The following is a 23,076-nucleotide window of genomic DNA, read 5'->3' as shown; positions in this document are numbered from 1 at the left end:
CATTCCTGTCCGTTTTCAATCCTGTCTGCCTAACCTCCTGCATTTTCCTACTCCATACTCATCTTACAATAGGCTCCAATGAACGCCTATTATACATTTAGCAGGACAGGTGACAATAGAAGAGACGGCTGACTCCTAAAGCCCTCCTTACTCCTAAAGCTGCTCATACTGACTCTTCTATCCCCATGCGCCCTTGATAGTAGTCTCAGACATGGACAGTATGTGGAATAGCTTTCTTTCTAATCTGTGATATAATGCTTAGATACTATTCCCACCCACTTTCCTATAATCAAAGGTAGGTGTTCGTTATTATGCATTTCATACGATCAGATTTTTCCATAATCTCAAGATAATAGTATAATGGCTCTATGATATAATATTAAGATACTCTACCTCCCAGATTTTCCTATGCCCATTACTAGTTTATAACTATTACAGCAGTTCATCAAGTGAGACTGATTTCATGAGTATGACAATATGATATTCACCTAAAAACGTACATATTTTAGACAAGTATGTATGATCATATCCGAAGGAATTTAAAAAAAAATTTACCTCAGGTTAATGAATGCATAAATAATATTAGCATGAAATCATTCTCTATTAGCATGAAGTCAATCTATATTGGAATATAGGTCGTAATATTTTTCGAATATCAGAAACGGGGACGCCAACTATCGAATAATATATTTTGACGAGTATTCTTAAAGAAACCTAATGAAAAATACGGGACAGTAGAACTTATAATATAATTTCTTTACACTAGGCTTACGACGGCTGTTAGATGCCTGTTGTATTGGTTAATCTTGAATGTTTGCATCGTAAACAATGCTTATTGTAAATCATTTGACACGGATCTTTGAAATTAAAAGAACGGAACAGAAATGTTTTCCTTCATTTATCTCTATGTCTACTCAAATGGATATTTCATGGATACTACAAAAGCTCATAAATATCCTAAGAAAGGCGGATTCCGATTTTCCATGACTCAATCTTGAATTAAATCTGTGAATTCGCGAGAATGGTTTTCACATGAGTGATCTGGAATAAGATCCTCTCTTCTAACACCAACCAATTCCCTTTCCATTCAAAACAACTTCGTAACAAATGAAGTACGAAATGCCAGTGGCCAGCAGACGAGATACGTATTTTGTGTGTTATTGCTATGTTGAAGACTTAAAATGCTGTGTGAAGTAATGTTTGAAAAACGGCTTTGTACTTCTATAGTTTGTTTTTAGGTCAATTTTTCTGCATACATGAAAACGATCAGCATTTCCGATAAAGCCGAATTTTAACTATGCAGAGAGTGTTTGAACAGTCGTGAAGTGCTCATTAATGTTTCGGCGAGAAGACTAATTTACAATTCATGCTGGAAAAGAAAATAGAGGATTTAATAGATGTTAAAGTAAGTTCATAAGTCTATTTCGCTAGCTTTCGCTTTAAATCATGTGTTTAAGAAATTTCCCAGATCTGTCGAATGAATGAACGGAACATTTACGACGTAATTACTTTTTTGTTTTCAACTTTATATCAAAGAATACCTGTCATGCTTCATCGCCTAATAAACATGTATAATAGGGTTGATTTTTTTCATTTACCCAGTGACTAGATTACATTGAAATAGCCCAAAATATTTGGGATCGGATTAAGATAATTTATTTCCATATCAATGCATAACCTCAGTTCTAAAATTAGAGTAACAGTAGACATACGAAATGCAAATTCCCTGCTATAACCTTGTTTACTTCTTTTCATCGGCTGTTTTAATAAATTTTAATGCTAGTTCAATAAATGTTGACATATTGCATTATTTTTCTAACGTTAGATTGTCCAGTAAATCATTCGGCTTACTCTAAAACCTTCTTAATGCGCGATAAACACGAATATGAAGTCTGCAGATTATGTTTTAACAGTCACGGTCTGTTGATCAATGTTTTCGGCGACAATAGTAAATTCCAAAAAATGTTGGAACATGCGATAGAGGATTTAATACATGCCAAAGTAAGTTCAGTTGTCTGCTTTTTGTGTTTCAAAAATTTTGTTTGTGAGATATCTTAAATGAATTGGTATTAGGTTTATATACTCCGAACACTGTTGTCTAAATGTAAATTGAAGTTTAGGCGAGAGGAGTTACGTGCAGTCTGGTGTTAATACATGGTTATAGCATAGTCTATTAGGTTGTGGATGATGCATATTATCCCTGGTTGGTGTGTTCTCCCTGCATGGAGAAGCTTACGGAATTCCGGCTGCTTTAGCGTCAATGTGCCGAGTGATGTGTTTGTTTTGTATAATCGCCTCCAAGAGGGGAAGCTATCCTTCAAGGAAATACCTAATAACCAATCGAGAAGAGGTCAGTTGTATCTAATAATATGATCGATATCAATAACGAAGACAAATTTGGCTAAAAATTAATATTTCCTGACATGTTCCTTGATTAATAAGTGGGGAAAGCATTTTCTCGTCTCTGCGATGAAGCGCAATCATTTGAATGTTATCGAAAATACCACTTTTTCAGGATGGAATAATTTTAACATTGAAATTAGAGTTTAATTTTATGGACAATTAATCAAGATAGATGGTTTTGATTTTTTCAAAAGTCAAGAAGAAAATTCAATGTTTCATTGACTTTCCAAGGCGAATGACAAATAAACACTTGCACAGTGAGCTAAAAATTGGCTTTTTTGGGAATAATGTAGTCAGCCCTTCTTAATCTTCGTTTGTTTCCTTGATACTCCTATTTTGAAATTGTGAAGTAAGGATGTTAATGAATTATGGCATTTTAATGCTTTGCGATACATTCCTGGTGAAACTGAGAAAGAGTATTCTGACGACTTGATTGACAGTGATGTTATTGACAAGAGACGTTGGCATCCTAGATGACATGATCAGTTTTAAAGAGGAGGTTGACATTGCCATTAGATGCTCTATTTCTCCAGTAGAGGATTTTCATTCATGCATTGTTGCATCAATACTGGAAGGTAGCAGTCATTGGTCAGTCAATGAAGAGGCAGGTAATATAGTGACTGATCATACATATTCCAGCATAAAATAATACACATTCACGTGGAAAATAAATTTATTATTTAATGCACTTGTACAAATTGATTCAATTCTTCTCCCATTCTCCCTTCCAATAATCTCTCCCCGAAAGTATAATAGGAGCAGGAAGCCAATGACATTGGACAAATGACAATCAGTCTGCATTACTGTATAGTGTATAAATTCCACCCTTACTCTGTAGACTTTCCATAGCCTCAGTCAGCATTTATACAATAGTTTTTATACTAGTTTCATTTGTGTTAATTTATTATTTAATTTTTAATGCCTAATTCTTCTTAAACCTCAGTAATAATTATCTCACTAAGTCCTATCTGAGTCACCTGGCAATTTTCATGCATACCTATGTTTTTTAGTGTCATAATAAGGACTAAGTAATAGCTAATCCTCATCTTTAACCTGCAGAACTCAATGACTTTCTTCATGTGGTGATTTCTTGTCCACAAACTGTGGTCTTGGACCTAATCACCCTGTCTACTCTGCCTTATATCTTATTCCAATCTTATATCACTATCATATGTTACAAATGTTACTCTCCTATTTTCCTGCATGAACTCATTATTTATTATGTCCTGTAAAGGTGGTAAATCCTCTCAATTTCTTTCTGCTTATGATTGCTCGGTATGTAGACCAGAATGATGTCCAAGGGTGTCGATCATATGTGCACTTCTACCGATAATAATTTATCAGTTCATAGGTCTATGAAAACTATGCTTTTATAAACATTTTCATTCACCATTTTGTCCATCCTTAAATATAATATCACGAATATCAGGGTTTCAGGGCTCATTATTTTGTAATGCCAGGGTCCATCTAAGACATAGCCACACAGGTTTTTAAATAAATGATTACAACTTTAATGACATGTTATTTAGATGAAATATTAATCACCTTATGCATGTGAATCAAAGGAAAAAAAGTAGCATATACTGACCTAGAAAAAAAGATTATTTACTGGGAAGCCTTGGTTTGAGGATGGTAGAGGAAGGGGTGTGAGAAGATGCTGGGATATACCTTGGGGAGGAAAATCACCCCTCCATCTCTCTCTCCCTCTTGTACTCTAAACACAATTTTGAAACTTCTTTGAATGGATGGTATGTAATTTTTTCTTCTCTTTGATATCAGCCCTATTGTTTTAAGAAACCAATTTACCTGCAAACGGTAGGACATACTTCTGCCCGTCTCTTTCACACTTATGATTATGAAGGCATTAGTTCAAGCTCCTCAGACCAGCTGAGGAGCTTGAAGTTTGGAGGAGTTCATATGGGCCAAGTGGCTAGAGTCTAGTATAGAAGAAGGCAGGAGCTGCTCCTGTCCCAACTTGAGCAAGTTGGTGCCAGGGGTGGGTTCATCCTGGTGTACCTCTATATCTCATTATTCCCTTTATACCTTTGCTCCTCAACATGAATGACCTCTGACCTGACTGCCGCCTCAGCAGATGATGACCTGGCACTGCTGGGGATCCTGCTGGTACTACTGGTATGGAGTTGATGAGAAGATTCTCATCACTTTCACACAGTCCTCTAGCAACTTCCCATTTCCCCTCTTTTCCTCCTCCTCTCCTCCAACTTGCCCTGTGTCTCATCAGAGATCATCATCTCTCCGGCTGACTCCTTGATGGAGAGGTGCGGGTGGGTGCACAGGAAGGACAGCACATGCCTCAGGTGGTAGTGGTGAATCTTAACATTGCGGGCCATTTCATCCCCTGGCCCACCCTTGGACGGGCCCTGGCTGTTCGGGAGTGGTTGCCCTAGGGGTCTTTTTCAGTATCTCCAGCAAGATCTCCATGCTAGAGCAGTTGAGGCTCATTCTGTTCATCTGGAACTTGGAAGGCAATTGGTCAGAAAAGTGGTCACTGAACTCACAGAAAGGTAAATGGCTCCTGTTCTTCAAAGGGCGTGGGTGGCTTGGACAGCAGTGCCGGTGGATCCTCCTCAGAGAGGTGAGAGCAGCCCATGTCCCTATCCTGACCTTCCTACACCCTCTCCCTTTTGACCCCCATCAGCCACCTTCCTGGCTGGGGCACTTCCTCCTTGGAAGGCATCTTGGGGGGAACAGGCACCCTGGTACCCCTCCAGATCTTAAGCTTGCCAGACAGGCACCAGCTGCAGGAGATGCCTCTTCTGCATCAAGAAACTGAGTCTGTGGACACAGTGTACCTGGTGAAGGAGATAAGTAAGTTGGATGGGCAAGTCACGGACCTCAGCTGGTAATTGTAACAGCAGTGATGTTACCCCCCTGACAATGTCACCACGGGGCAGTGTCCGGTGAAAGGGGACGAGGTTTAGACCATCCCATGACCGGCCAGCTTACCCCTCTTGGGACGAGTCTACTTGGCAAGGAGGACGGAAGTAGAGGCCCATCTGGGGGTGGCTTCTGATGGGGATAAAGGCAGGATTCCTTTGTGGAACACCCAGCTGCTAGGATTGGAGGATGTGGGCAAGGTAAGAGAGGGAGAGTTGGCCAGGGAAGTCAGCTCCCAGGAGGTTGAGGGGGGAGGTATGGTGCTGGAGATGGCAGATGGCCTTACCTCTTCCCACCTTTGTCTCCTCCTCTTCATCGTCCTTCATATCTTCCCCTTCCTCCTCTAGCTTAAATGTCCTGCTTATATCAGAAAATGAGGATTTTGGTGATAGTCGAGTTGAAAACCTTAGAAACATGAAGTTGGGTGGTCAATCAGGGCTTCCAAGCACAATTGCCATTGGGGAAATACCACGAGGATCGCTGCTAGGACTAGAGGATGCCATCATAGAGCAAGTCATAGGTGATGACATGTACAATTGCCCAGAGTAGGATGCCATTAGCTTACTGTTCTCATTAATTTTCCACTTCAACACTTTGTTCTCCAGGGCAAGCTACTCATTCTGATGGCATTCCCTTTCCTAATTCTCAGACAAATACTTCACTCTCACTTGTAGTTTTCTTTTTGTGGCCACCTTCCACTGGAGTTGAGCCTCCAGGTCCTTTACTCGGGGTTGCAAAGCTGCAATGTGTGCAAAGGCACTGTTCAAAACCTCCAATTTCTGTCAATATTCTACCGTTGTCTTCCAGTGGTCATGCAATTTCATCCTCCATCTCTAATAAATGATGGAGGATGCCATCTAAAAACAGGAAAAAGGAAAAGGAAGGACATTTCCCACTTTCAAACGAAAAACATTTATCGAAGAAAAAAAAGGGAACTGAGATGAGAATATTTAAAATAATCCGTAATGAAATCAAACTCAAATGACACATTTCTCTTACTTATCATTTAGGTTCCAACAGTTTCTCTCTAAAAACAAACTTAATGACGCATCAACTACGACTTTGGAAGCAAGTTGAAAACACTTGCAATGGAAGGATACAGTGCAGTTTAATATTCTTATCCTCACAAATTAATGTAACAGGACATCTCCTAGAATATGTTAATAAAAATTGACTTATTTTCTATTAAATATTTATTCAATGGATATCCATAATTAGAGTTTGTGCTTGTGTAAAATAATGAAGTCAATAATGTAATGTAATGTAATGTTTTGTGTAATAATGTCTTCACACAGTGAAGACATTATTACACGAAATTTAAGAGAAGTTTTCATTGAAAATGACAGGTAAATCATAACAAATGAATAAATTTTTAACATTAATTTAATGATTTCACCTGTAGATATGGTAGAGTTATTCAAACAGATATGAGCCCATGCATCAATCAATCATCTGCAGTCTAATATCTTCCATAAATATTCTGCCAAGGCACTATTTGTCCCAGAAGGAAGTGAATGTTCAATGGTAGCCATATATGCATTAATTGGTATTCAGTTAGTATGTATTTACAATTACATGAGCCTTCCAAAGTTGCATTATTTCATTCTGCAGATGGAAGATGAAGATAACTTAAGATTGAGATTAGAGAGAAACTATCATTTACACCTTGGTATTTGAAGAATCAATGAGTCAGCTGTTATTTTATGTTTAAGTTGAGGGTCTAGGGATGAGAAGGATATTAAAATGGAGATATTATAGTATTTATCAAAGGAACTATAGTTTTCTGGGGCTTTTTTGGGCATTGGAAGTATCCCAATTGGAATAATTCTAGAGTGAGCCTTGAGGTTGTTATTGATTCTAATATGAAGGGTTGTGGTATATTGTCCAATATAGAAGGTATGGCTAGGTTGGCACTTCAGACAGTGAACCTCATCATATAACAAGCCTTTAATAATTTTAGTGACTGGATCTTTCAGCTTTAATTTCACATAACTCAGAAACATGATTATTGAAACACTTGAAATGTGGGTTTTGAGAAGGTAGGGTGGACAGAAAGGAAAACAAATAAGTAATTGCTATTGGTAGATTGAGAGGGAACTACTGGGAAATACCTTAAGGAGGAAGAAATGATGAAGTCAGAGTTTTGGTCTATCTCATGGTTTCATCCCAAGGCACCTATAAAATGGCATGGTTTGCAGACTAAACTCTAACAAAGAAACTGCCTTTATACCAAGATGAACCCTCAAAAAAGTGAATAAAATGTTAGCCAAAGAAATTTAAATAGCATTAATAAATTGCAAACTGAAAAAAGTTATTTGCGTTTTGATTTTATATATACTTGATGCATCTCAACTGATGGTTCATAATAACTAAAAAGGAAACACTGAGGGCAGTGAAAAGGCTTTTCCTGATGAAAAAGTATACCCACAACAGTGGTGAGACCATCTTATCTTGTTCAAGCAACTGATCCTTTCCCAGGCATCCTTCATCCCAAGGAATCCTAATTACGCACTCATCCTTAATTTCCAATTCTTAATTTAAAGATGAGCAGAATCATTCATTATTTGAAGGATCTTGCAAGATCAAAGAAAAGCATTAGAGATGCAAAGATGTTTTCATACTTCCATAGTTTTAATGACTGATAGAATTTTTACATACTCCTAACCACTACTGCAAACAGAGGTACATAAACTGCAGTCATTGATGGTCACAATAACTTAAGTGAGGTGATAGGATAACAAAATGGAAAGTGCAAATTCATGTAAAGAGGGAAGATAATTAAAATTCAAATGGCTAATTTCAACTGTGAACAAAACTGATTTCAAAGCAAAGATTGCTAATTATGCTAGCAACATGAATATGAACACTCACCAAATTTTCTGCTTCATCATTGCTGGACCAGTCACCTTGCATTGATTTGAGCATTGGCAATTATGCATTCTGGAGCAACAGAGCAACCACTAGAAGTGTCAACCTCCTCTTTGACAGGGATCACATCATTCCGGACATTCACAGCCTTACTCTCTTCAGCATAAAATTAGCAGACAACATGCAATTTATGCAAAATGTCAATAAAGATATGACTTCATTGCAAATAATTTCTGGTGTTTTAGCATTGAGTAGCACTTCCTTTGCTAGGAGCACTGCTTCTTCTCTTGGGATACTTGTGAATAAGTTTACAACATCAAATGACACTAATATGGAATTCGTTGGTGGAGTTATATGTGTTAAGGAGTTTGTCAGTTCTATGGAGCTCTTTATGCTATATTTTCCATTAAACTGGGAATGTTCTACAAATTTGCACTTCACAACCCTAGAATTATTTCTTGTTTAATGGAAACCTATATCAACCATTGGAAGGTATAGCTATGGGCTCCCCCCTATCACCTCTACTGGCTGAAATATTTCTGAATAACCTAGAAATGGAACTTTTCAAAAGTGAAAATCCTCTTCTCAAAAATATGCACTACTGGTTCCGTTACATAGATGATGTATTATGTTTGTGGACAGATACACAGAGACAATTGGTAAATTTTTTAAAGCTCATCAATTCTTTAACTTCAAGGGTTTAATTCACCAAGGTGGTCCAAGTGGGTTTTAATTTGAATTTCCTGGAATTAGCTATTTCCATTAAAGAGGAAAAACTCAAATTTTCTATTTTTCACAAGCTCACTTGTACAGACCAGGTCATCCATGCATCATCAAAACATGCATTTCACCAAAAACTTGCAGCCTTTCAAAGCATGATACACAGGGCATTATTTATCCCTTAAGACCCCTCAGCCTTCAAGTTGGAAATAACCAATATTAAAGGAATGGCTTTGGCCAATGGGCACACAGAAAAATTGATTAATGACTTGTTAGATAACAAAAGGAAAAAAAAATTATTCAGAGAAATTTACTGACCCCCACCCAGAGACCTAGCTTTGTGGCGACACATTAAATATGTAGGAAAACCCTCCCTTAAAATAGGCCCTGTACTCAGTGATATGAACATAAAACCTGCCTTCTACAATAACAAAAACCTAAGGAGTTTGCTACCAGCAGTCAAAGACCCCATGAAACCAACTCTCCAGAGCAGGGTTCACCAATTGCAATGTGCTGACTGTGGTGCTAAATATATTGATCAGACAGGGAGGAGCTCAACGGTTTGAGCGGAAGAACACTGGAGGGATTTCATAAAGAACACTGGGATGTCTCAATTTGCAACTCATCTCTCGAAGGAAGGCCACCGAGTGGATTTCATCCCCGAATTACTGCACAGAGTGAAGAAAGGGATGCAGCTGGATATCCAAGAGCAGTTAGAAATTCTAAAAATGGTTAAGAAGAAGGAAAAGATAACTAATGACCACCTCTTCCCTTTCCACTCACTCCTCCTGGACATTCCTATTCTACATCCCAAAAAATCCCCATGACCCAAACCCACGCTCCCTTCCCAACCCTTCTCCCCCTCCCTCTTACACCTCTCCTTTCCTTAATTACACTCCCCCATCTTCCATCTGTTACCTCTACTCAACCGAGTATGTAACTCAGATAAATCTATATTGTACCACTAGTCCTGAGGATGTTACAGTGTAACAAAACTAGTCGACCAATAAAGTTTATTTTGTAGAAAGCAAAGATAGTATTTTTCCTAAGTTAAAAGGCATCTTTTATATCCAATTTAATCAATTGGGTATTGATGGGAATTACCTCCAGTGCCTGCATAGCTGAGTGGAGGGTGAACTTTAGAGTTCAGATATACTTGATAGATGGCGACAGGTCTTGAATGATCCTCTTGCCACCTCCCGCTTTCAAGATTGCTACAATGGGAAACGTGCATCTCATCTTTTCCATTGTCAGGATCTCACTGTTTACCAGCATTGTCATATATGCATTGATCACCGGTGTCGACCACGTGGGCAGGAAGGTAAAGGGTTCTCCTTTCTGGTCTTAGTACATTGGCACCCCAACCAATGGTCTAACTGGGATGCAAATCTATATGGGTATATGCCTGTGGTAAGGAAGAAGAGCCTCCCTCTTCTTCTGGTCCTGCTGACAGTGGCTTCTCCTTTGGCTCCCGTTCCTCGTCTGGCTCTGAGAAACAAAGCCTTCATCATTGTCATGCATTTCATGCATAGGGAGTTGCAGTGGCAATTGCTTTACACTCATCTCTTGGTATGGGTCCATATCAAGTCCACTATCTCCCACTGTGTTTTAGGTACTTATCACTAATTCCTGTTTATCACTTTCATTTACCATTGATTCTCTTGAAGGCAAGGAGTGGCAGGTGGCTCCTTATATTGCTTCTGTTGAAATAAATTAACTTGAATTTCTTGCAGCCTCAGAATTCTTCATTATGGATGCATTATTCTCTGAGGAAATTAATCCAAAGTTAACTAAATGTACAGGGACTCTAGTTCTTCAATATCAACCATTAAAAACTAGGAAGCTTAAATAAAACATGATCTTATATCCCTTGGAAATGATCCACCTGAAGAATGGCCATAAATTGAAGCAACATATTAAATAACAAATGGCCATGAATTAATTATAACAAAGGGGGGCAACATACTTCTACAAGGAATTAGGGATAGGAAATATCTGGGCAAGGTGAATCCTGGATTTGCTGAAAGCCATTTACCAACAAATCTTCCAACAAATTTTTAGCAATGTTTCAAACAATTCAAGAGGAAACTGATCCATTTTTTGCTATGAATTATCAGAATTAATGAGACATGGCTCCTAACACTACCAGCAAGAAACAAAATATCCATCAAAGCCTTCCTTGAAAGCCAGAATCTTAGTACCAAAGATACTCAAGTAGAACCATCTAATTTGGCAAAGTGCCTTGATATGGAAACCCATCCGGAACCTAAAGTTCTAAATGTCTAGATAAGTGAACCTTCTAGGTAGTCTCCCCTATTTCCCTTTCTTCCATCAAGAGATGGTCCTCATGAATGAATTACTTCAATGCTAATTTATCCTGAAGGCTGCTTCCACAAGAGGTAACAGCAATCCAAACCTATTTTCCTGCAGAGCCTGATACTTCAAACTCCAAACATCCCAACCCACTTTCTTTAAGGTGAAGTCAGCAATACAATCCCCAGAGTTGTACAGACTTTGTTGAGACGATGAAAATGAGAACACTGCTTTGTAATCATTTTTGTTTCTCTTGCCGTCCATCCTATCTAATCAATTGCGCCCTGTGTACTGGATTACACTGTCAGCAGTTCTCTGTGAGTTAGAAATTGGTTTTTTTCTGCCTTTTATTGTAAGCACATTGCCGCAGCCTCAAGGAAGGGGAAAAGTCCCAATTTGAAACAGTGAGATCAGCCTTTTCATCAAAATCAAACTATGCAGAGGCTGACAAAAAAATTTGAAATTCACTGGTTTTTCTTTATTTATTTATAATATTTTCTACATGTTTTCTTGATTCTTTATTATTTTTAAATACTGTTGTTTAATTGAAAAATGTTTTTTAAAAAACATTAGTTTTGTGTCTAAAAATCGAAATATAATTACTAAAATAATATTCTTCAAATTTATGATACTGTAGTAATTACATTAATTTTTCAGATGATGTAAATATATTACATCATTATTAACTATAATATTATATTTTAAATTAAAAAAACTGAACATGGATATCTAAACAAATAACTTCATATTTTTTTTTCTAAGGTGATACATTTTCTTAAATTACCCTTCGCACTTTTCACTAGTACCCCTGAGATCCCCGCTGCACTAAGAGGATTAATTATTGTTATCATGATATACATAATAATGCTGAGATTTGTCATTTTATCAATTCTTTTTTATTTGAAGAAATTACATAAAACAGGATAATAATGTCACTTTGTTACAAAGTTTTAATGAAAGTTTTACAATCGTTTCTATAGAGTGAAATAAGCTCTAGGATCTTACATTTTTATGATCATTTTGCAGGGTGTGTCTTCATGTGTGAGATTAGATGACAACGCTGAATGAATGCTTTTGAACAGACATTGCACTTGTGAGGCCTTTCACCAGAGTGTGTCCGCATGTGTGAGATTAGATGACAACGCTGTATGAATGCTTTTGAACAGGCATTGCACTTTTATGGCCTTCACCAGTGTGTGTCTTCATGTGTCTCTTTAGAAGATTACCCACAGCAAAAGATTTCAAACAAATGACACACTTGTGTGGCTTTTCACCAGTGTGTGTCCGCATATGTGTCTTTAGTTCACAGCTCTGGATATAAGCTTTTGGACAGATGTTGCACTTGTGTGGCCTTTCGCCAGTGTGTGTCATTATGTGTGTCTTTAAATGACTTCTCATAGCAAATGCCTTTGCACAAATGTCACACTTGTGCGGTTTTTCACCAGTGTGTGTCATAATGTGGCCTATTAAAGAAGATTTTGTTGCAAATGGTTTAGAACAAATATGACACTTGTGTGGTGTTTCACCAGTGTGTGTAATCATGTGTGACTTCAGATGACTTCTCTGAGCGAATGCTTTTGAACAGATGTTGCACTTGTGTGGCCTTTGACCAGTATGTGTCAACATGTGATCCTTTAGAAAACATTTATAAGGAAATGCTTTTAAACACACATCACATTTGTACCTCTTTCCATCAGTATGTGTCAAGACGTGCCTCTTTAAGCTACTACTAAGAGCAAATCCTTTGCTACATATTTCACACCTGTGTGGCCTTTCTCCAGTGTGTGTTAACATATGCATCTGTAAATTTATATTTTTAGCGAAACCTTTTAAACATAATGCACATTGAAATGGCCTTTCCACAGTATGTGTTGACATGTGCCTTTTGAGTTTACTTAAATTTAGAAAGTTTTTGGAGCAGAATTCACATTGGTGCTCCTTGTTAAGAGCATGCACCCATTTGATATGACTTTCAAGGTGTTTTTTTCTCTTAAATACCTCCAAACAAACATCACATTTGAATTGCATCACCTTGTTAAGATGCACATGAATTACATCATCTTTGAGAAGGTCCCTTTGTTCAAATACCTTGTTGCAAATTTTATTCACATTCAGTTGAGTGGCTAAAGCATTTTCTCCTGCATTATCTTGTTTTTGGTAATCATCTGAAACATTTGAAGGATAAGGTAAGGTTGATATTCATTTAATAATATATTCCTGCAATGAAAAATATTGTTTAAACCAGTTTGGATAAACGTATTATTTTAAATAAATTATTATAGGTATGCATGTACACATCTTTTCCTGTAAAAAGTCATTTGTCAATGTATGTATGTATGTTAGCAAGTTCAGCTGTGCTGAAATCCCAGGAAGAAAGCATCTGTCATTAACTAAAGCTGACCTGAATTATGCCTGGGGATAAGGGCTTCTCTGGTTTCACACCAGGTCAGGTTGGGTAGCACCAACATTTCGACAGATAATTCCACCATTGTCTTCAGGGTGAAGTGACATTGCCGGGATTGTGCCCAGTATTTATATGTTTGGCTTGGAGTCCGCTGTTTTCTGATTGCCAGAGCCTACATCCTGTTTTTGTCCACCATATTGAAAAAGATTGGCAGAATTCTTAAGAAACATAAGGTGGAGACAATACATAAACCTCAGAGCAAGTTAAAATCGTTCTTATCCACCTTGAAGGACGACCAGAATCTAAAAAGAGCTGGGGTTTACGAAATACCCTGCAAGTGTGGGAGATCATACATTGTGGAAATGGGGAGAACAGTGGAAAAGCAACGCATTGAAAACAAGAGATGTATCCAACTCTACTCTGCTACACCAAGAAATTGGCGGTGGCAAAAATTGCATCGAAAAGGAACATAGAATAGAATTCTCTAAGACAAAGGTCCTTTGTCCAGCCAATGGATACTGGGACCAGATGTCAATGAAGGAGTCCACATAAGATTGAACAAGAACCAGGTAAATTGAGACAATGGATTCCAGATTAGTAATCACGAGTCGGCAGACTCAAGAGCAAACATAAATCCCGGGCACATTCCTGGCAATGCCAATTCACCCTGAAGACGATGGCAAAGTTAGCTGTCGAAACGTTGGTGCTACCCTACCTGACCTGGTGCAAAACCGGAGAAGCCTTTTTCCATAGTATTTGCCAGGAAAACCTCAGATCATTCTGAATTATGCTTTCTAGCACATTTTTTTTACCTTTGTCAGAGTCAATATGTTTTTCTCAGGGTAGGGGGAGTGGAGAAATGATGTCATGCTATTTTTTTTCAAAAATTGCATCACAAAGAGAAGGGTATGAGCCCAATTTGGCTGCAATAAGGTATGAAAATCTTTCTTTTCAAATGCAAATCTTCAGAAAAAATCAACCAAAAAGAAATGCAAGGAAATTCCAGACATCTTACAGAGTTGATTAATGGTTCTGTGATGATCTTCACCAATGAGTGCATTGATTTTGTCAATATTTTGATCAGTTGCTGATGTTGAAGGGTAGCCTGACTGTGATTGGTCTTTTGAATTGAATTGGTTCTCAAAAGTATAAATCACTCATAGACTCTGGGTTTCCTTAGAAGAGATTGGCATAACAAGTCTTGAGCATTACTAATGGTTGCACTGGTAATTCATCCAACAGGAAATAAAATTATACTGCAGTATTTTACTCTGAATAGTCCACCTTGTTTTCTGCCAAAATGAAAAAAAAATTGTTCCACTGAAACAGCTCCTATTGACTACTGCATCCAATTTTCTGATACCTTAGGGTCCTCGTTTGTGTATCTGCAAAATTTTACCTTTTCTGTTGTTATGTCAATTGCTTATTTCATCCATCATGCTTAATCAATAAGCACCTTATCCTTTGTAAGTATATAAAGTATGTACTAAAAGTCACTCACAATATCTTCAATATCTCCCTAATAAATGAGAGATACAAACTAGGCTATTTTGCTTAGTAATATTTTATTGATTAGATTTAAACTGATATTGCTGAGCATAAAAAGGAATATAGCATGGCCTTGAAGTAAAATGAACTCAGGTTTTTTATTGCAAATAAACAACCAGTAAAGGAAAATAGCTAATAAAAGGGGTCATAATTGTCTCACATCACTGTTCTACATTGATTTACTTAGTGTTACCCTGATACCAAAACCATTTTTTTATACAAGGACTTCAAGAAAGATCAAGAAAAATATTTCTGAAGTATTTCATAGCACACAGGAAAGGAAATATATCATTTAAAGAATGATATATTTTTCTCTCTGAAGAGAATGTTTAAAATCAGGGAAATTTCATATTGTTGCATTTAATATAATGAAGAAAATAAATCAATAACAATGGATATGACATAATTATGAAAAAATTAAGATTAGGACTAGGAAAATGTGAGTATGCAGCAGGTAACATTAAATAGTGCAATTAATTAGTTTTAATTATCATACATATCTTAGGGTTTCCAGATGATTTGAACTATTTAATGATTGCATTGGGAACATAAATTGTATCTTTCTTGGCTAAAATATAATGAATTACTTAGTGGCAAATTATTTTTGCAACTTATTATGATGAATTATAATTAACTCTATATGCATTTTTCAGAAGATATTTAATTCAAATTATTTTTAGATTCATGAAAAACTAATTAATCAAATTTTCACACTAAATTTTTGCAGCACTAAAGGTATCCTGTATATGTCTTAGCCTTTCTTGATAACTTATTGACAAGATCAATGGTGAGGCAGTGCTGTGTAATGACCTTCTTAAATTAAATTAATTCAAAAAATTGATTTTTCTTACTTTTGATTTGATTTCATTGAATGAATTGTTTATACTTTTATTGGCTAAAATAAAAAATATCAACTTTTGGCAAAATTTAATCAAGTTACCCAAGCAAATTGTCTATTTTGCCATACCAAAATATCCCATGAGGACCTTAGGGTAGAACTAGAAGGCACTAAACTAACTCACATCTTAGGATCATAGATTTTTGTGGCATTCAGATGAAAGACTTCCCATTCTCAGGATATCACCATGCAGGTTATTTCTCTGACAACAGTTTAGCCTGTGTTTCAATGAGCAACTTCAGGTTTAAGTAAACCAGATCAGGTAACTTTGCCATGAAGATGCTCTATAGACCTATAGGAGGACATCCCGAGATGGAGTCTTAATCCCATCTTAATTTTTCATTAAAAGAATTGCGCAGACATTACAAATACATCAAAAAATTTTGCATGTCAATTTTTTAATAAGCTTAATATTTCTCACAAATGCTTTGGTGAAAGGTGAAAACCAGATATTGAAATGGGGAAATGGTTGTTTTGGGTTTTTTAAGATATCATTCTTTACTGATAAAATCTAAAATAATAATCTTTTATCAAAACAAAAGAAAAAAGCTTAAAAACAGAGCAAGATTAATAAAAGATCTTGTCTGAGTTGCTAAATAAATAATATAATATACATTTATAAACCATTCTAAAAGCAATGATAATATAAACATCTTTTTTGCAAATTATCAAACTATTTTAAATGGCCTTTCTGTTATTTTAAAAACAATTTTAAAAAATTAACCCAGGTTTTCCAAAAAACCTTAGTAGTACTGCAAGAGTTAATCTCAAATGGTTATATTACACCAGACAGTAGAAAAAGGGAAGTGTCAGCAAAGTCCTAAGCTCTCCTTACCTTGTTCCTGCAACACCTCCCCTCCCAGTCTTACTTCCATCTGAGGATTGTCAGCATCACAATCATCCTTAATATCAACTTCTTCTTCAGGGGATATATTTATTTCTGCATTTTCCAAAGGATCCTGCAAGATCAAAGAAAAAATATCACAGATTTTCAGGATATCATGAAAAATATTTTTGTTACATATGGTTTTTTTTGAAATGAAGAAAAAAATTGTTAACTTGTTTGCAACATAATAAATATTTTAGCTGATAGCTCATGAAAAAAATCCACTAAGTAATTATTTGCTCGATTCTATCCTTTTGTTGATAATCCAAAGAAGACCAATGTAGATGTGCAGTATTTCACACTTATTGTTCTGTAGTATTCACATGTGAATGTGAACTTTACCTTATTTGGAAAGGAACTAAAACTTATTAAAAAACTTTTTCTGGCCAGATTCTATCCTCACACCTACTATTAACCAGTCCATATACTTTTTCTCTCATATTTTACAAAACATTTAGGTAATTCTGCAAACATTGTCTACCCATACCATCTTATTTAACTTAATCCGCTTTAAAGCCCCTTCTATGCCATCATCAGATATGACTGGACCTAAGCTATCTTCCTCACTGTATACTTACTTTTTCATGCATAAACTTGGATACCTTAGGTCTAAACCTCTCAGTTCTTTTATATTCTTTCCAAATTTCTTGGATATTTTCCGTCTTAGCGTTCTCTATCTAAGTCAAGTTTCCTTACTGTGTTACCATGTTGGCCTAAGTTCTTTGACAAACAGTTTTTCACATTATTCCTTTCAATTCTCTTGGATCTTTTCTATTTCAGCTATTTTCATACTCAATTTATCTCTGATTGTTAGAATAGATCTGTCCTTCTTACTTTTCGATAATGATTTAACCATGCTGAATAGTACTCAAATTTTGCCCATCTTCTGAAGAATTATCATATACTTGCATAATCCTGAGAACCCTCATTTTATATGCTACCAAAAATTCAGAAAACCAATAAACTCCAAAATATAATGTGAAGAGTCAACACCAGCCTTACTCTTATACATGGGCAAAGGATGGATGAGGGAAAATAGAGAAGATATAAGCAGTAAATCTCTAAAAATTATAAAAATTTATAAATAAATGAATATAACCAATAAGAAATAACATTAAAAAATTAAAAATAATTGAAATAATTAGATACCATAAATGATAAGAACAATTAAATGGCAACTGCAAATAAATCATGTAGTATCTAGCTTGGACAATACAGCATTGATCCTTGCTACTCCAAAGCAATCACATTCAATCGGGGCTTACAAGAAGTTCTCTCTGCACCAGTGGCCCATAAGTAAAAAATAATCAAATAATAAAAACAAAAAAAAATACAAACTGTCTAGCTTGGATGTACTTAGCAGCATTGATCCTTGCTTGTCACATACACTCGCACTATCAGGGCTTATTAGAGGTTTCTCTCTGCGTCATGGGCTTATTTATTATACATAGGGACATAAAATTAAAAATTACAACAAATGAAAAATAATTATGAACCCTCTAGCTTAGATAAACTATATAGCATTGATTCTTGCTAGACTCCAGCAATCATATTCAATCAGGGCTAATGAGAGATTCCCTCTGCACTAGTGGCCCATCAGTCACACGTAATATAAAAATAAAAACAAAATAATTACAAACTCTAGAGAATGAATGCATTAAGCAGCATTGATCCTTGCTTGTTGCATGTACTCACACTCTATCATGGCTTACGAGAGATTTCCCTCTTCATCAGTGGCTCACTATTCACATATAATGAAATAAAATTAAAAATTATAATAAATGAAAAATAATCACCTCCCCTCTAGCTAAGATGTACTATATTGCACTGATCCTTGCTTGTCTCAAGCACTCTTACTCAATCAGGGCTTACGAAAGGTTCTCCCTGTACCAGTGGCCCATAAGTCACAAGTAATATAATAATAAAAACAAAATAATTACAAATTCTCTTGCTTGGATATATTAAGCACCATTGATCCTTGCTAATCTCAAGCAATCATACTTTATTGAGGCTTACAAGAGGTTTCCTTCTGCGCCAGTGGCCCACCAATCACTCACTTGCTTGGCTATGCAAAGATGCCTTAACCCTAGCAAAACTTACTCAATCACCAACAAGTTTACAGTGGAATCTCTTCTGATCTTACGTACTGTGACTTGACCTTTGTGAAAGGGTAAGAAAAGTGCCGGGAAGCTCTTGCAGAGTAATACCATTACCATTAAGCATAGAAAAATATTGCAAAACCTCAATTTTTGAAGGGTCATTATAAAATGCAGTGAATGCATATGCCAATCTATTTAAGGGTAAATTTTAACATAATTTTTCTCATCAAAGAAACACTCAAACCGTACTGTCATGTCTTTTTCTTCTTCTTTTCCAGTATCTTTCAATTCATCTATATCTGACTCTAATATAACTTTCAAAGCTATCAACATTCACCAGTAGAAAAATAATTTCAACTCAGTCTGAATAAACCTTACCAACTATCAACAATAACTTTATCTCAACTGTGGCCTCTGTTCATATGCAAAGTCCTTCATCTCCTTCTGACTCATTCTGTAGCTTCTGTTTCAACAAGAACACTCCTCTTTAATAAAAATACACCAACCAGCTACTTTACTGTCTCAGAAAAAGTGATTACCCTGAAATACTGCTGAATACTAAAATTCTCAAACCTTTAACCTAATACACTTCTCTCTTTGAACCAAACTGCCTGAAAAGCCCTCATCTTATCATAACTTCTTTGTCCAAATACCATAAAATTAAACAATATTTAACTTAGCCTTTACTGTAACTTCTGCCCTGCTCAGTATGTCAGTCAATTAAACACCGCCCTTTCCCTCTTCTACATAAATAATACAATTTTACCAAAACCATCATGATCCTTAACTATCCCATCCTTAATCAACCTGCTTCCCACTACCAAGTTTTGATAACCACTTCTCTGTTAAGGTGATTAAAAACCTTAAAAAACTGTCAAGCAACAGACAGATAGATCTGAGGGATCGCACATATATGAGTGCTCCTGTCATTAAAGGCCTTTCAGCCTAACCAATGCATCTAATACCCGGCTACAAATAATAAATTCATGTTTCAGGGAAAGAACAAATAATATGATTTGTACGTAGAGATGCTAAAAAGAATAAAGAAGGGAAAAACGAGGTCATCCCAGCAAATACCCAGAATCACCACAATTCTGACTTACCTGAACAAACCTTACTTGGCCCAAGCTGTCTATTTCCTGTTCTGAAAATTAAATCCTGCCCTAATTTTCACATAAACCTAATACATGTCATGCTACATAATAGCCATTATCTATCCTGACACTTTAATTTGCAATAGAATCCTGTGCATATCTTATCTCCTCTTAAAAAACTGACAAATCACTACATTTACCTATTTGAATACACCACCTTTATCATGAGCAGTAACTCAATGCTTTTGTCATTATCATTTGAATAGAGTTGCATATGCAGACCATTGGAATCATCTTATACAACAAAAAGCAGTAGTCTTGTTTAAATACACTAATACCATTAAGTAAATAGCAAGATTTTACAGCAAATTTACAGTAGAACCAGATTGCTGGTTGGCGCACAATAACTGATATCCTGCTGTTTCCACAACTTAGAGAGAACTGAAACTGGTTTGAAGCATAGCTTAGTCACTCCTACTTACCAACAGTGACTCAATTCTACTCCTTTCAATAGGAGTGGCATGGGAAATGTGATTGCATCACTTTTGGAATACACCCTGTATATATATGGAAGAACATTTAAAGCAGACTCATCCTGCATCTTATCGACCGAGGGCATTATTGTCATAAATTTGACCCCATATACAAAATCTAGGAGACAAGGTTTATATTAAGTGATCTTTGCCCAATCAGTAGGAGAAAATTGAAGTGTTCATTACATCTGTCGATGATAACACTACTTTGACCCGGAAGAGAAAATTGGATCGAAAGTATAGATTGATAATTATGCTCCTGAAATGAATACATGCACTCACCAAATGACTTGAATCTTCATTTTCCGACCAATCATTATCACCTTCCTGTATTGATGAGTCAGCGTCAATTTTCAGAGGAACAGGGCATCCACTGGTAGTGTCAAATTCTTCTTTGATAATGATCATGTCATCTTGCATATCCACGTCACTGCCGTCGACAGCATCTCTGGCGATGGTCTCATCTTCAATCTCTTTCTTGATTTCACCAGGAAACTAATTCAAAGCGAATAAACAACATGATTTTATGAATGCATATGATAACCATTTCAAAATAAGTGATTCAGGGCAAAAAATCTTTTTGGCAAAACTTGGTCATGTAATTATCGCTTGAAAACAATTTTGGTATCCATTATTTTGCAAAACAATCAAAGATTATGACTTCAGGAGCTTAAATTGCATGCATCTACCATTAATTCAATGGAATACACATCATCAAATGATGGTTCAACATTTCAGTATAGGTTTTTGAAAGGCCAGAGCCATTGAAACTTATTGCACTTCTTCCACATGCTTAAGAAAAAAAAAATTAAACTTTCAAGACACTATAATATTAATTGTAAAATAGAATTGCTTATGATTGCAATGGGTAACAGCTCAATTCACTCACCTGAATATTCACTTCATTGCAATCATTAATGGCCATAAAATTCATTCCATGGACTGGTGAATATGGGTTCTTCATCTCAACTGATGCTGTTCCCACCGAATGTACAACAGATTCACTGGTAATACTCGATGCCCACACTTTGTCAGATGTACCATCAACCATATGCTCTCCAGGACTCTTATTGTCTTGGGTCAGGACATCACTCACCTCCTTATAAACAATAAAAACAGCAATCAAACTCAGTCAGTTTGGTAGGTGATGGTAGCATAAGCATACCCAATACTAAGTCCTTTATGGCATTATGTTAAATTCGCCCATTAAGGTGGACCCCATAAAGAAGCACAAGGGAATCCAACCCTACTGTTCAGTAGGGTGAAAATATCAAATAAGAATAGATCTTGAATGATTTGAAATAATTTATCAATAGATATGACACGGACGTAAAGAAAGGATGTCTAGAAACTGCTCGCATTTTCTTTGATGTGGAGCGCAGTTATGTATGGCACGGAAACATTGTCATTGAAGGCGCAAGATTATTGAAAGCATTTTGGGAAAGAAGAAATGAACAGTAATGTAAATAAAATTACTTTACCAAGCTAACATACTAAAAACAGTTCACATTTTTGTCACAAAGCATGATACCTATGATTGATAACAAAGTTATGAAATACGGGAATGAATTGTACAGCATATAAATCAACACAGATGCAACGTAATATATTCTTTTTGGGCAAGATATGATTTTGTTACACATCGTTCAAATTAATGGATACAACTGACCTCTTGTCGATTTGTTAACCAGTCTTCCGTCACAGGATTGAACCCCTTTTGGATACGATTGTAGAAAACAAACAGACACTCTGCACATCGATGCTTAAATAGCCGGAATTCCGTAAGCTTCTCCATGCAGGTCGAACAAACCAACCAGGGATAATTTGCATCCTCCACAACCTAATTAAATATATCAAAAACAGATATTAACATCAGAATTTGCTAATCTCCTCGTCTACTTATCACTATACTTTCCCCAATACCTTACGCATTTTATGAATTGCTTATAAATTACACCGAACATCTTGAAAACATATTTTAGAAAAGACATCACACATACAACTCACTTACTTTTGCATTTATCAAATCCTCTATAGTCTTTTCCAACATGAATTCCGATTTATTATTCATATCGAAAATGTTTATCAGAAGCCCACTACTGTTTAAACACAATCTGCATACTACAAAATCAATTTTATCACACATTTTGAACGTTTAAGATTACGCCGGATGATTGACCGGACAATAAAACGTTAAATATACAGATGTCTGTCAAACATTACGTAAAATAGTTCGATTATTCACACAATACAACATCACAAGTGCTACGACAACTTGCGATTGGCATTTCATTCTTCTTATTTTTTCTTCAACACAGCAGTTCATGTGCAAGAGCAAAAGGGTCGATAAAAATGACCGACTCTTTGGAGGGAGTGGATCACAATTCCGCACATTACACAAGTAGACGAATC

At 36.2% G+C, this 23,076-nt stretch overlaps 1 protein-coding gene across 1 annotated transcript; it reads right to left on the bottom strand.

Moving 5' to 3' along the window:
* Window positions 1–16,861: 16,861 nt before the first annotated feature.
* On the bottom strand, window positions 16,862–22,857 carry LOC139686266 (uncharacterized). Its single transcript, XM_071583417.1, has 5 exons — window positions 22,676–22,857; window positions 22,334–22,504; window positions 21,554–21,763; window positions 20,947–21,159; window positions 16,862–17,011 (listed from the first exon to the last, which is right to left on the bottom strand). The coding sequence occupies exons 1-5, from the start codon at window positions 22,808–22,810 to the stop codon at window positions 16,862–16,864; spliced, it is 879 nt and encodes a 292-aa protein (XP_071439518.1). The 5' UTR covers window positions 22,811–22,857.
* Between the last annotated feature and the right edge of the window lie 219 nt (window positions 22,858–23,076).

This window comes from Hetaerina americana, unplaced genomic scaffold, assembly GCF_022747635.1.
Source record: "Hetaerina americana unplaced genomic scaffold, ioHetAmer1.1.p SCAF_137, whole genome shotgun sequence".
Classification (NCBI taxonomy): Eukaryota; Metazoa; Arthropoda; class Insecta; order Odonata; family Calopterygidae; genus Hetaerina; species Hetaerina americana.
The sequence above is the reverse complement of the archived record's forward strand: the minus strand, read 5'-3'. Positions and strand labels throughout refer to the sequence as shown.